The sequence below is a fragment of the Haliotis asinina genome, chromosome 6, assembly GCF_037392515.1.
Source record: "Haliotis asinina isolate JCU_RB_2024 chromosome 6, JCU_Hal_asi_v2, whole genome shotgun sequence".
NCBI classification, from domain to species: Eukaryota; Metazoa; Mollusca; class Gastropoda; order Lepetellida; family Haliotidae; genus Haliotis; species Haliotis asinina.
This window is the reverse complement of record NC_090285.1, coordinates 54269986-54284523: the sequence shown is the minus strand read 5'-3', so window position 1 is coordinate 54284523 and position 14538 is coordinate 54269986. Positions and strand designations below refer to the sequence as shown.

At 44.4% G+C, this 14538-nt stretch overlaps 1 protein-coding gene across 1 annotated transcript in view; it reads right to left on the bottom strand.

Moving 5' to 3' along the window:
- Window positions 1-1712: 1712 nt before the first annotated feature.
- Window positions 1713-14538, bottom strand: part of LOC137286520 (recQ-mediated genome instability protein 1-like) — a 37403-nt gene continuing 24577 nt past the window's right edge. The window contains exons 12-13 of the mRNA XM_067818434.1: window positions 3717-3770; window positions 1713-1898 (exon numbers count right to left, since the gene is read on the bottom strand). Coding sequence (XP_067674535.1) covers window positions 1731-1898; window positions 3717-3770 — 222 coding nt within the window. The 3' untranslated portion in view covers window positions 1713-1730. The remainder of the gene's footprint in view (window positions 1899-3716; window positions 3771-14538) is intronic.

The window sequence follows — 14538 nt, the reverse complement described above, 5'->3', positions numbered from 1 at the left end:
AATTAAATGTCTGTGTCAGAGGTTACTTATTGTGGACTACACATCACGAAGTCACAAGCAAAATAAACGTGGAAATGGCATAAATGGGGGTTACTTGCTGCACTTGCTTCGTTTTCTCCTGCATTTACTATTGCTGGTTTCAGTAAACAGCAAGAGAATGTCCGTCCTTCACTGTGTTTAGAGATAATGGAAAGACGACAAACCAGATGTAGTCAGGAACATTTGTCCAGTTTAAAATAATAATTTACGTCCCTGATAGCTTTGAAATATATAAATTGTGTATGCCCGAGGTTATTAAGTGTGGACTATCAGTCGAGAGTGACTGCAATGGGCGTCATAAGCAAAATAAAATTGAAAATAACACGAATGGGTCAGTGAAAATCAGCCAATACTTTGGAATTTATGATTTCTGTTTGAAACATTGCTTAGTGAGTAATACATTACCTTTCCCAACTAAACAAGGCAGTATGAACTGTAAATGTTAGAGGAGTTTACAAGTTTAGGGGGCTAGTTTATAATAAATCTCAACTACTGGTTTTGACACTTTGGGTTTATTTACCAGTCAGATTTACATTGGGTTTATACCCTTGATAACCGTCTGTAGAAATAAACTAAAGTTGAGTGAATGAGTGAGTGACAGAGTTTGGTTTTATGGTGCTTTTAGCAATATTCCACGAATACTTTAAGTGCGGGGCACAAGAAATTTCTCCATGCCCGGAAATCGAACCCATGCTTTAGTGTGAACACTTTGTCAATGTGGTTACTGCAGCACCCTTTGCAGAATTTGATCAATTAAAAAATATATGAAGTACTTTCTGGATGACAACCTCTTAACGGTTATACATGTTTTGGTGTCTTGACATAGGCATATACATCTCATTACGATATAATAAAGAAATTGTCATTTATAAAGCATCATCAGTCTCTTAGGACTCAATAAGGTTGAATTTTAAAAAGAGTTCACAATATCATTGTTTACATATCATATACTATGCCTAAGTGGAATTTCAAGCACTGATGTTCGTTCAGTTTCAAAACACAACATTTCCCTTTGGTTATTTTCTGCTGCTGTTTTCAGGGCATTGCTGTAATGAAAACTAGAGTTGACACAAGAAGATGTGGGTTAAAGTTGGAGTTTTGTAACCCATGCCTGTAATAAGAGGCAACTAACTGGCTGACAGGTCCCAATTTCGTACAATGATGTTCATGCAGTTAATCATCGGATCGTCTGGTCCAGTCTACATTATTTACAGGCCACATTTCCCTTGTTCCATTTCATATTCATTTATGCTTTAATAGGAGAAATATTCATAATAATATCTCCTGACTGTCTACCTTGGTTTCACTTTTCCTCTTCTGGTGTCACTTCATTTTGTGCTTGATGCACATAATTTTTATGAGCCTTATTTTTAAAGCTTACACTTATCAGATGTTCCATGATGTCATTTTCCTCTAAAAATGAATTCAAGTATTTCAAGAATTACACACTGTTCTGGATGCTGTGGAGTTTTTCTTAGCCAACATAAATCAAATGGTCATCTTCCTTACATTTGACCTGAAAATGAGTTCAGCACAAATTAGTTTGATCTGTTCCATGTGGTAGATCTATATAACAATGCCAGAGATAACTTGATGTCTTACAACTTGCACCAAGAAAACCTCTGCAATCACATGAAAAATTAAACAATATAACATCAATAACCATTTCAAAGTTCTTTTGAAAGTCTTTATTAACGTTCTGTCAGTATTTTGCTGATGACTTGATTGTACAAACACTGAAGGTGACCAGATGTAACTGGCATAATCTGGCAGAGAACTGGTTTTAGCTGGTGGGGCTGGAACTGGATCTTCATGAGACTGGAAAGATCTGTCAGTTGCTGCTGACACTGCTGCAATCCCTGTCAGACATGGAACAGACAGTGAGTGAGTGAGTGAGTGAGTGAGTGTGTGAGTACTGTTTAATGCTATCTTTCTTTCCTTAGCAATATTCCAGCAATATCATGCTGGGGCACAATAGAGATGGGCTTCATAGATTGCACCCATGTGAAATGTACCGAACGCAGGCCAGCAGAGTGACTAGTGGAGGCTTTCACCATAATGCTTCCCCACTGCCCATCACACATATAGGAATACACAGCTGTATGTGATAGCCAGTATCTGAGCTTCTGTACACAGCTAGGTTTCTGTGATTCAGTAACAATGGGAGATAGAGAACATCTCATGCCCGACTAGTTTGAAGCAATTATAGCACTATGACAGTCGTAAGTCATGTTAAAGTGTACAATCCGATCATCTTAGCGCTATGACTACTTTTCGAAATGGGGCCCTGATCTGTTCTATTGTCCTCAGTCGTGAATATGTTTGATTACACAATGCCATTTAGAATGTGGTCAAATGCAACACGTGCCATATTTGGGATTTCACTTTCTTAGAAAAGTACAAATTCTAGTACTTTTTTGGTTGAGTCCCATCCGGGATTCGAAACCGCACCCTCTGAGTCAGGCACTTAATCGCCAGCACACAACGTCAAACGCATAGCTCTGTCAGGCACCACGCTTTCCACGAAAATGGAAATCAGACAACTGGTAGTCTAGACTGCGTAAGTCGCAGTGGCTGAGCGGGCTAGGCAGCATTTTAGTGATCCTTATGTTTTGGTTGAAGTGAAGGATATTTTGACTTGACCTGCGATTGGCATCTTTGTGCAGCAACAAATAAAGAACCATGTTAGACTTTGCCATCTGTAACCTATGTTTATCATAATGGTTAGGATGGTCAGGTTCGCGAACATGGTTGAAACGTGTAATTGTTTCCCAAATGTGTGGAACAAAGAATATGAATTTATATTAATATATTAATCTGTCAAAACTTGATTATTTTCAGAGTGCTGCTATAATTAGTGTAATACTGCTGAGTACAGCGTTAAACAACAATCAATCTTCGTGTAGCATTAGCAAGCATGAAGTTGCAACTTTAACTCAACAGTTCTTGCACTTCAAAACAAATGAATAATGATTTATCAACACTCGCCCCTTTCTGATGTAGTTAACATGATCTTCCAACAGAAAAGGGTTGTTATTCAAAGATATCATAAGAAACAGGATTGTGTAAATATTGTACTCATCAAGAAGTAGAGGATGAACATCATTTCTTGCATGTTTGTCCATTGTATGCAAATATCAGAAAAGAATACACAGAGAAACATTTCCACTTGAACCCCCGAATAGATAAATTCTGTATCCTCCTTCCAAAATCAAACAGTCACAAGATACCTTGCAATGTATATATACCATGCCATGAATATGAGATCATCTGTATTACACATGACATTACTTACTACATATTTATGTATATTGCACCCTTTGCTACTGGGGCGGTGGGGTAGCCTAGTGGTTACAGCGTTCACTCGTCATGCCGAAGATCCGGGTTTGATTCCTCACATGGGAACAATGTGTAAAGCCCATTTTCTGGTGTCCCCCGCCGTGATATTGCTGGAATATTGCTAAAAGCGGCATAAAACTAAACTCAAACTCACCCTTTGCTACTGATGTAAAATGTACTACAGGCCTATGGCCTCTTCAGTGCTGAAAATAAAGATTGATTGATTGATTGATTGATTGATTGATTGATCTGAAAGAATAATAATGATGATAATGCAGTGTATTTGTAGAGCGCTGGCATCCAGGCACTAACGCATGCTCAAACGACAGTCACTGTACCTCTGTCAAGACATCTTTAACTGTGGGATCCCTCTTTGCTCTTTGTTTCATTACCTGCAATAGGACACAAGTAGCAGTCATTGTGGAACAATCGAATGGTGTCATGGTACTGCAGCTCACCCGTCAATAGTTTCATGTGATAGAGTAGTATAGGGAATGATAGTTCTGGCTCACTTTCAAGAAATGTCTCTACAAAGCCTTATTTAGTAAATAAGGCTTTGGTTGGACCCTTAGCTCTTGCTACTATTACCCCTACTACAAAAAAGTTGGCGGTAATTACTGTGCCTTGGTAGGAGGTAACACTGTGCCGTACGGTACGATCAATAATTCTTCTCTTACAAAACCCCTACCCGGCCCATCCCTCAAGTAGTACAAGTTAGGTTCGTCGGCTTTCATATCCACTTTATCTATGTTGTAAGTTTTGACTGACCACATAGGATCGGTGGCCCGCTTACGGCTATCGCCCTCGTGTTCCCCTATGTTATGTTTATATCGATGAAACAGTTTAACGTGAACCGCCTACGATCTCTTTGGTGTTCATAATAAAGGCTTGCTGGGCTTTTTGTATCCCCTGTTCTATGTACTTTTTTTTCTCGTCCTCGCTGATAGCAGACTTACGAGACTTGGACCGAATATCTTGTTTCATTCCGTTATATTTTTTGAGTTCAGATAGGATTGAACGAAACTCCTCTTCTGAGATCTTACTGTCAGAGAGTGCCGTGGAAATTCGCTCACTCACTGTGTTCAGCTTTGCTTCGGCCAGAACCCTGATCTCGTCATGTTTCAATGCCTTACGATTAAGTCTGCGTGATACTAAATTAAGCGCCAACCCTACCAACCCTGTCACCCCAGCCGTTATTTCAATACCTAGCACTATAGGTGCAGCCACGATGGTAGCTAACAACCCAACACCTGCCGCCCCTAGTCCCATGCTGGTTGCCATAAGGGTAGTGTCAGCCCCGTCCACGATATTGAAAGCTCTATTGTACTTTTTACATAGTGCTTTCCGCGTGTCACGGTCTTGTTCTAGTTGGCGTTTCACATCACATAACTGTCTCAAGCGGAACCCATCTACGGTTTCCAGTGTCTTCGCTACTTCCTCTACGACTGGGTACAGACCCATCTATAATATATATTTTGAAAAATATTTTAATTGGGTTTCAGTTAATATTTCACGAATGAATTTGAAGCCTACAAGGGATAGATCATAATTAAGGATAATAGGTGTGAAGCCAATAGACTTTTCTGTTGTAATAAAAACCCCAGGGAGGCTTATTAAGCGGTTTATAGGACCCGTGGGGGCATCCCGTTGTATAACAATACGGCAATATTGACCTACGTGTTCGTTATACCAGTGTATTGTCAACCCGGGTAAAATTTGGCGTCCTTTCGAGGAGTTTTCCTGGTTAAAATACGTAAAGACGACTTCTATGATGATTGTGTGGAGGTAGTCTAGTTGATTAAGATGCTCCTTGGGTAAAAAAAACTTACTGCTAAATGTTAATTTACTTTCTGTGTCAGAACTTAACCTACTTTTTTCTCCAACATAAGACTCTATCGAGATTGTTGCGTTATTCTCCGTAATGAAATCCCCGGGCAAGGTACCGTTATTCCTAATCTTAGAGATGTACCCCCCTTTTTCTTCTTTTAATGTGATATAAGGTGAGGTGATTGTTAAGTTGATCATCCATTTAGGCTCTTTTAAATCTGATAACGACACCCGTCTGTACACGTTGTCTTTGAAGTGCAGGATGTAGAATTCATCTTCCTCACCAGGCTGATCGAATCCCTCCGTATCTCCTAGGTCGTTAAGCGTAGTGTTGGGATGATGACTGGTCATTATTATACTATTACGATATAATTTCCAACTGGTTTTCTGATAATAATTCAGGGGTTAACTTCATACTCATGAAGTGTATGTTGTCAGGCAGGAAGATATTGATTAGTGATATCTTGTTTTCCACGATCACGTTGACCCCCTGCAGACTGGTCTTGGAGTCGACACCCACCCGCACGTAAACGTTGCAAACTTGATACTGGTGTCGTTTCACCCACCCGAGTTTGATCCCCTTCACGATCTCGACATCATTCCCCGATGGTTCCCCTAGGTAGACTTTGATGATCAGTGTTGAGTTTGCCGGTAGATCCTCTAGTATAGTGACCACACCTTCGAATTCAGACACCAACTGCAATTTCACGTTTTGTATGGCTGGTTTACTCGATAGCATGTGGGCTGCTATAGTGTTGACTGGGCTGACGACTATGCTACGTCTCTGAGTTGGGACGTAAGCCACGAGCAGGGTTCCATTGTTCACGACTTTGTTTAGGTGGTTGTCTTTGTTATCAGTGAACACGTAGGGGGAGACGAGTCTAATATTGATAAACCAGTTGTTATCGGGTAACAACACCCACTTGTCATCTTCGGTGAAGACGAGCATATATGGTTTGTTTTGGACGACGGTAGTGCTCTCAACATCGTCTAAGTCGAACAGTTTACCCCCGAACGATGGGTATATTACCCAATTATTATCACCGGTGTTGACAAGGGTGTACTTAGTGTTGACTGTTGCTCTTGTGGTATCTACTATACCACTTAGGGTTCCACCGGAGGGGATTTCAACGCGTTTGTAAATGTTGTTTTTCAGTTGCAAGGCGTATGATTTACCATCTACTCCGGGAGCGTCGAAACCGCGTGTGTCTCCGAGGTCGGAGATCCCGATATTAACGCATTTTTTCACTCCGGGCCCTTGTGCGCTGGTCATTTTACATGAAGCGTTAAGCTGAGGTATCCTATATTTACAGGATTATGATTTATATCTAACACCGATATTGTCAGCTCAGGTATGTTGCCCTGGGTTAATCTCTTATACTGCCGTGGTGAAAACGACTCGGTTCTACCGTCGTTGAATTTCTCAGTTTTCACCGGCACTGCTCTCAGTATAGTGGAAGGGTGACCTCCTTGAATGTTGTACGTTGTGCTCACCTGATCGAGATGAATGTACAGCTCTCGGTACGGTACTAGGTCGGGTAACTTCGTGCCTGTGACGGTTGTTGTTGGTTTTATCTCGTCAGGAGACATACCGAGTATCCTCGCTAATGGTCGGCCGAGCCTCAAGGGGTTTCTTCCGTTGTTGATTAACACCACTGTGCCGTTTGAGTCGTTCATCTTGAGTTCGGCTCCCAGGGGTTTGAAGACCTCGTCGTTGAGAGAGCACACGCTGTAGTAGCCGTCAGTTATCTGGCTGCGAGTTCCACTGACGAACAGCTTATTGTTGCTGATATTGATGTTAGTCCATTGCGGTAGGTAGGTGATATCGCAGAGTGCGACTTCGAGTTGACCTGACGTGTTATCGATCGCGTGCGTCAGCTGAACGGCCTCACCGCTCGTTATTCCTGGAAGTGTTATGTACATGTTAGAGTATATATGCTCATTATATAATAGTTTTAAAATGTATTCCCCTGGTGTGTTTTACCCTAAACTGGATGTAGATTTCTCCCCCATGAAGATCGTGGTTGCTCCTGAGTTGTATTTCAATGCCCAGCTTTTAGATGTGTTCGATAAGTATAAGCTTTCGGTGACTAACATTGAGGCAGTCCACGCTTGGTTCAACAACCCTATGCAGTTCTGGCAGAATCAATTCAACTTTGCCGTGTGGTGCGCTACAACGGGGTGTGGTGTGACATTGGCCGACACTCGGCGTGGACCGCTGAGTCAGTCTGTGTTCAAGTTCCACGTGTACTACCAGGTCAGACGTATCCTTAAAGAGATCAGCGCCCCCCTCCCACAGGACAAAGCGTGGGACGCAACAAACAACCCGTACGATAGACGGGCCTACAAACGTATTTGCAATGAATTCGAAATAAACCCGAAGACGGATTGGCGTTTGCCGGGGCCGAACCACGGGTTGGGTATTCCTTATGATGGGGGGCGACCAGTGAAAGAAGTCAGTGATGATTTACTGAAACGAGATATACTACGCCAGGACTTTGCTTTGTCGAGTAATGAATGGAGGGATGATCGTATGAACTTTAAAGGTGGTGTTGCTTTCACAGTCCAGAAAGTGGAGCAGTCAACCTCAGACGGGTGGAAAATATTCATGCTGGACACGTCGAAAGGATTCACTCGTGCCGGGGTAGTCAGGTTGAACGACTCGATTCGAACGTACGTGTGGGCGCTGTTGGGTGCGCAGTCGATGACGCGTTCCAACATCCTCGGTAAGGGAACTGCTTACGACGCTCAGAAACAGTTCGTTTCCAACGTTGATGATGCTATCAATTCTCCAGTTGATCTCCCGAGGGCCATCGACCGTTACCAAAACGTGTTAGAATACGCCAGATCGAAAGTCAATTACGTGTTCGGCGTGGGGTTGTACATGGCTCCGAGTGATATGCAACTGAGAATAAAAAAAGTGGTGGGTTATAACAACAAAATAGTCATAGCCACGAAGGATCAAAAGTTGGGTATCAACCCCGATATTAACACCCCCTATATCCCACACATCCCACCACGTGAAAAGGGTATAGTGGCGCCACCCCCGAAGTCTAAAGTTCATGTACCCCATATTCATGTGGGGGGACCCCCCTATCAGCAGCATATTGATAATAAAACGGCCCTGGTGGTTGGTGGGGTAACTTTGGGACTTATTTGGTTAAAGATTTCTTAGCCGCTACGTACACCAGACCCGCCACGGCGACGATGGCTGCCCACATGTTTTGACTGAGCCACATGGCAGTTTTAGACAGAGCGCTCAACAACCACGAGACGATGCTACCCAGGATGCCGGGAAGGGCTTCGGCGGCTTTACCAGCCAGTTTAGCTAGGCCTTCCCCGAGTTTTTTTATCCAGTCTTTAACACCACCGCCTGTGGGAGTGGGAGTTCCCCCGCCGGCAGGTGTGGGGGTTCCCCCTGTCAGTGACACCACCAGGGTTGATATGATGAAACCCAATGCAGTTAGAATGCTGGCGATGGTGATCCCTTGCTCCCGGAACAATATCCGAATCCTGTTGGCTAAAGTTGTATCCTCATTCAGTATTCTATCGATTGTTTCTCGAATACGACTGATCTGGGATCGAAGCTGTTCACGATTCGAGGAAGCGGCTTCCAATCGTGTACGTCTCTCGTCTTCTAAATCACGTATTCGTTCATTGATACGACGCTTCATATCATCGTTTTCAGTTTCGTTGAGTTTGGTTTTTTCCCTAGCGATGTGCTCGTCGATTTCGTTCAGTTTCCCCATGTTGTTCACGAGTTCTCCACGCACGCGTTTCACGGCTTCGTCTAAGCCGCGCAGTTCCCTTACCGGAAAGTCAAACCCCGGTAACGGTTTGTCCCAGTAGGTGCTCAACAGTTTTTCTATGCTGTCCGAGGCTTCTGTAGCACGCTGTGGTGTCATTTCATCTCTAGTGGTGAGGTGGGATCTGGTAGCTTGCAGATCTTCTTTAACGGCCTTAGGTATTGCACCACCGTAATCATTCATGTTTAGATTTTTACGGATAAATTCAACACCATGGCGGCTGGCTAGAGTTGACAAGGCCAGTGGTTTTTTATTGCTCTTGTTAAAGAGGTCAACCCCTGGGTCAGACTTAAGGCGTAGAACACCCTTTGTATCAATAAAAAAATTCTTATGGTATCGACCCTGTGGTTCAACGTAGTTTTTATCTCTTCTTAAACTTTCGTAATAATCATTTACCGTTGTTTCCAAGAGTTCTTGGTTCAATGGTGAACTAGTAAATGAGGTCTCCTGCTCATCGAATGCCTGGGCACTAGCGCCCGGCATCTCCGTCATATCTATGTCTTCATCCATTAGTATTAAAAATATATTTCTTTTATATAACAATGTACGGCAGAAAATTAGATCCTTTCAGAAGATTGAGAGAGCCATTAGGAGCCAGAGCCGTGCGCCAGTCGGTGACCATCACCAACAATCCCAGCAAGATAGACCAGAATCAAACTCTGCTGGTTAGATTTCCAAACCTTGGTGAGAATGACCTCATTGTACCAGGCACTGTTCGACTGGCGTTCAATATCACGTTGACCTCCGACAACGACAAACGCGAGCTAGTGCGGAACGTGGGTCGAGCTATCATCAAGAAAACGACCGTCAAGATCAGCGGTAACGAGGTGCTGAGCATCGACGACAGCGACGTGTTTCACTGCTACAAGGATCTCTGGAAAAGCAAGAGAGAACGAGTCAATGATGTGTACCAGGGCATCAGCAAATCAACCCGGGCGCGCATAGGGTATGTCTTCACGCAAGACCAGCAAGACAAGCTATCGGACGGTGAAAAGGCCATCGCTCTAGCATACGGGAATCGATTCTGCGTGCCGCTCGACTTTGAGTTGCTCACGGGACACGCGCCGTTTTACCAGGCCGCGCTGGGTGATAGGCTCGAATACGAGCTCACGTTTAACGACTATAGCAAAGTAGTGCGTACGCCGAACGGTGATGAGGCTAGTTATGCCATAGACAACATCTCTCTTGAGTTCGACATGGTCACTAGCCCGGAGCTGGCCAGGCAGGTTCGAAGTCAGTACTCTGGGAAGATGGCTATCCTATACGATCGCGTACTGAGACATAGATCAGTCGTGCGAGATAAGAGCGACACTGTGTGGAAAATCAACCTGAACGTGCCGGCGCGATCGATGAAAGGTATCCTGGTCGTACCCGTGGAGTATTACGATCCATTCCGGAGGGACAGCGAGAAGTTTTTCAACCCCGAGATTGAAAAGGTGGAAGTTACCATCGAGGGCGTGCCCAACCAGCTGTTCAGTCATGGTATGAGACCACATCAGCAGTGGGATGAGATAAAAAAGCTACCAGTGGGGGATTACATAACAAAGGACCTGGACCTCGGCTCCGTGCAGATCGGTGAATACCTGACCACCAAGTACGCCCTATGGTTGGACATGCGATCCACGGATGATGATAAACTGCACGGTAGCGGGCGCCGTATAGATAACGGCAGCGAAGGGATAACCATCCAGATTACTAAGAAGGCTCAAACCGCTGGTAAGTTGAAATTATATCTGTACGTTATTATGGACGCGCAACTTAATATAGACAATGGGAGATTCGTGCAAGCCATATACTGATGGGGGAGACCCCCTGGGGTTACCCACTGACCCACACTGCGCCATAGTGTGCGGGCAGACTGGCTGTGGGAAGACCGTTTTCGTGTTGGATATGTTGGAGGGTTACTACAAGGATGTGTTCGATAACATCGTTATCATGTGCCCTACTCTGGGTGGTGACGGACCCGGACGTACACAAAATCGACCCTGGAACACGCCTGCAGGACTGGTTGAAAGCTCTTCACGAGAAATTTAAAGGGGAACCGACGCTGTTCATACTGGACGACTGCAGCGCTAATCGCGAGATAACAAAAAAGAGAGACATGCTATCGTACCTGGCCTTCTCCGGCCGGCATGCAAATCACAGCGTCTGGTGCTAACGCAGAAGTTCAACTCGGTGTTGAAAGACCTCAGGGAGCAGACGCGATGGGTGGCCTTATTTCACTGCAAGGACAGGGATTCGTTCGAGGAGTGTTTGAGAGAGAACGATGTGATGAGCAAATTAGAACGGGAACGGGTGAAGAAACAGCTCGCTGAAACTAAACACGCTAAGCTCGTTCTAAAAACCGACCAACCAGTAGCATATATAGTATGCTAAGCAAAGCTAAGCAAAGCTAAGCAAAGCTAAGCTAAAGCTAAGCAAAGCTAAGCATAGCTATGATATTTGAAGTATTTGTCGTGTGCAACTTAACCTTCATTTCTCTGTGTTTTGTCTGCATCGGGTATTATATAGTTAAAACTAAATCTTACTTGTTATATTATAAGATGGAGTGTGAGGAATTGCTCGAACAGTTGGGGGTCTCCCCAACGCCGCCGGCAGGCCCCACTGTGGGGGATTCCCCCAAGCGAGAGAAACTGGTGGCGTTGGCTGTTGGCGGCAAAGCCAAACATTACTTTGGAGACTACACTCCGGATAAAATTCACAAAATGTCAGCCGAAGAAATCGATAAGCTGTACGCTAGATACGAGTCCCGGCTCGGAGCAGAAATGACAAAGACAATAGGATCGGCTATGACCCAGATATACACCGGTATTGTATCACACTTCCTTCCCATTCCACCAGAGCGCCGACTTTACCTGTGGGAGGACCTCGAGAAAGACCCTTTTATCGAACACGCCGTGAGCTCTATCAGCTGCGGGCTGTACCACAAATATGGTATGTTGTTGGCTCCAGTGACGGCGGCGATTATCACGGCAAAACATTGTCAATTTGAGAGAAAGAATAATAATAATAGTATAGATGGATGCTGCACAGGAAACCCCAGTGGAGGAGACCCCACCCCCAACAGTGACGGTGGAGACCACTTCAACAGTAACCAGGCAGAAGAATCCTAAGAGAGTAGCTGCCGGTAAAAAACGGTGGTGTAACCAACATAAAGTGACCACCCCAACCCGACTGTTGTTGGCTGTAGGTGTAACTGCTGCCGTGGTTATAACATGGTTATATACACGTGAGGGAACTGAGGGAAACTCTGGGGGTGTGGGGGGTACCCCCACGCCGCCGGCAGGCCCCACTGTCGACCCGCATATCATGTTATAATTTTAATATTTTTATATCATATACATAATGTCTGAGGGGAAAACGTTCGTAAACGACGCATACCACGCCACAGTGGTCGCCAGTCTAGCCGTAGGGTACGCTCGGTTGACTAAAATGGTGCTTAAACAACCAACTATCAAGCTAGATTTCAACCTGCAGGATATGGGTATGCTCATAATGAACCTTGGTATGGCGATGGCCACAAAAGACATCCTAGTAAAACAAGGAATAATACCTGATAATATAATGAAATAAATATAGGGATGGCCACGATAGCTATGATGGTCGGTGGGGCGTTAGTGAATGCCCTGGCATTTTCCGGGAGTAATTTCCTCTTCTCGAAACTACGAGATGATCACGCGGCTGAAATACAGGAAGAAAGGAAGCGGCACGATCTCGCTACTGAGAAATTACAAAGGGCACAGGCTGAGTACGCTAAAAAACGCCTCCAGAGGATCGATTTTATTAACGAACAACTCCAGCGTGAAAACCATGCCGTTCAAACATTCAACGATGTCGATGAAGCAATGAAAGAATACTACCTACTAACTGGTAAACAATTGGAACCGCTCAATAAACCCACACTCGCTCAATACTACACACCATCCAAGGGACAAATGAATCGTGAACTGGGCTTCATAGTGTTGGGTATAGCAGCTACTGCGTTGGTTGCGAAGCAATTAAATTAAAATACCTAGTATATAAGTAAACATGAGACCCGCTCCATACCGATGCGAATACATACTTATGGGGAAGACCGAGGCCTGTGGTAGGAAATGCAGGAATCAGGGGTTCTGTTGTTTCCATATGGGAAGTCCTAACTACACGTGTTCTGTGTGTGGTATCGGGGTTAAAGGACATTACTGTCTATGTAAAGCTCACGGAGCGAACGTAGTCAGACATCAACTCATCTACGAGAATAAAAAAGGCTACATAAAAGAACATAGGCGACTGCTCAAGATAGCCACTTAAGGGTTACCTCCCCTTACTGTGAACCAATTAGACATTGGTTCTCTTAGGTGTAAACACGATGTCTACTGTAAGCGAGCTCAAGCGGGTCGCAAAACAGAGAGGTGTCATCGGGTATTCTCGAATGCGGAAGTCAGCATTGTTGAGATTACTAGGTTTAGAAGCCCCTCCTACGGTAAAACAATTAAAAGCTCAAGCAAAACAGCTTGGACACACGGGTTATTCAAACCTGGGGAGAGCCGGGTTAACCGCATTGTTATCACATGCCCCCGTAGCAAAACCTCCCACTGTAAAACAACTGAAAGCCGAGGCACACGATTTGGGTTTAGGCGGGTATTCCCGTATGAGAAAACCACAGCTTGTAGAATTATTACGACAGAATAGAGCTATTGACCTACAGTTCGTGCGCACTGAGCACGCCGTAGGCAATTATTTGAGAGGTTGGCGCATGCGCGTTGATAGAAACATAGACATTACAGATATCAAGCCTCTGATAGCTGATAAGGTCAACCAGGAACTAAATAACCTAGGAAGTATCAAGTTTCAGATCACAGTGAAAATGTCGCTCGATAAGCAGGTTGGGAGTACCACTGAGTATGTTCAGCCTTACTTCCGAGGTAAACAAGAGGTCGTCACACATGCAGAGACCATTGATACATCAATCGATACCAGTTTTCAGCAGATACGAGAATACCTAGAACGCTACACACACTTAGGGTCCGGGTGGGCTGTAGATAAAATCGATAATGTCTATCTAGACATAGCTAACTACGTGCCGTTCAGAGGCGGGTCATACCTAGCCTTGCCTCCCTACTATAGGAACAAACATGCCATAGTAAACGTTAAGAATAGAGGAAACGATTGCCTGAGGTTAGCTATCAGGTCAGCCTTATTTCCAGCTGGCAAGAATTCAGATAGGCTTTCTAGCTATCCCCAAGATGATGGGCTTAATTGGGATGGTATAGATGAACCCACCCCAATATCCCAGATCACTAAAGTAGAAAAACAGAATAATCTGGCTATAAATGTCTTTGGGCACGAAGGTAACACAACAATAGTACACAGGGTCAGCCCGGTGAAGGATCGCCAAGTTATCAATATATTCATGATCCAGCGAGGTGAAAAGTATCACTACACGTGGATAAAACATCTCAGCCGGTTGTTGCACGACCAGTCGAAACACGTTGGGGAAAAACACTTTTGTGTACGATGCCTACACGGTTTCAGTCGAGCTGATTTA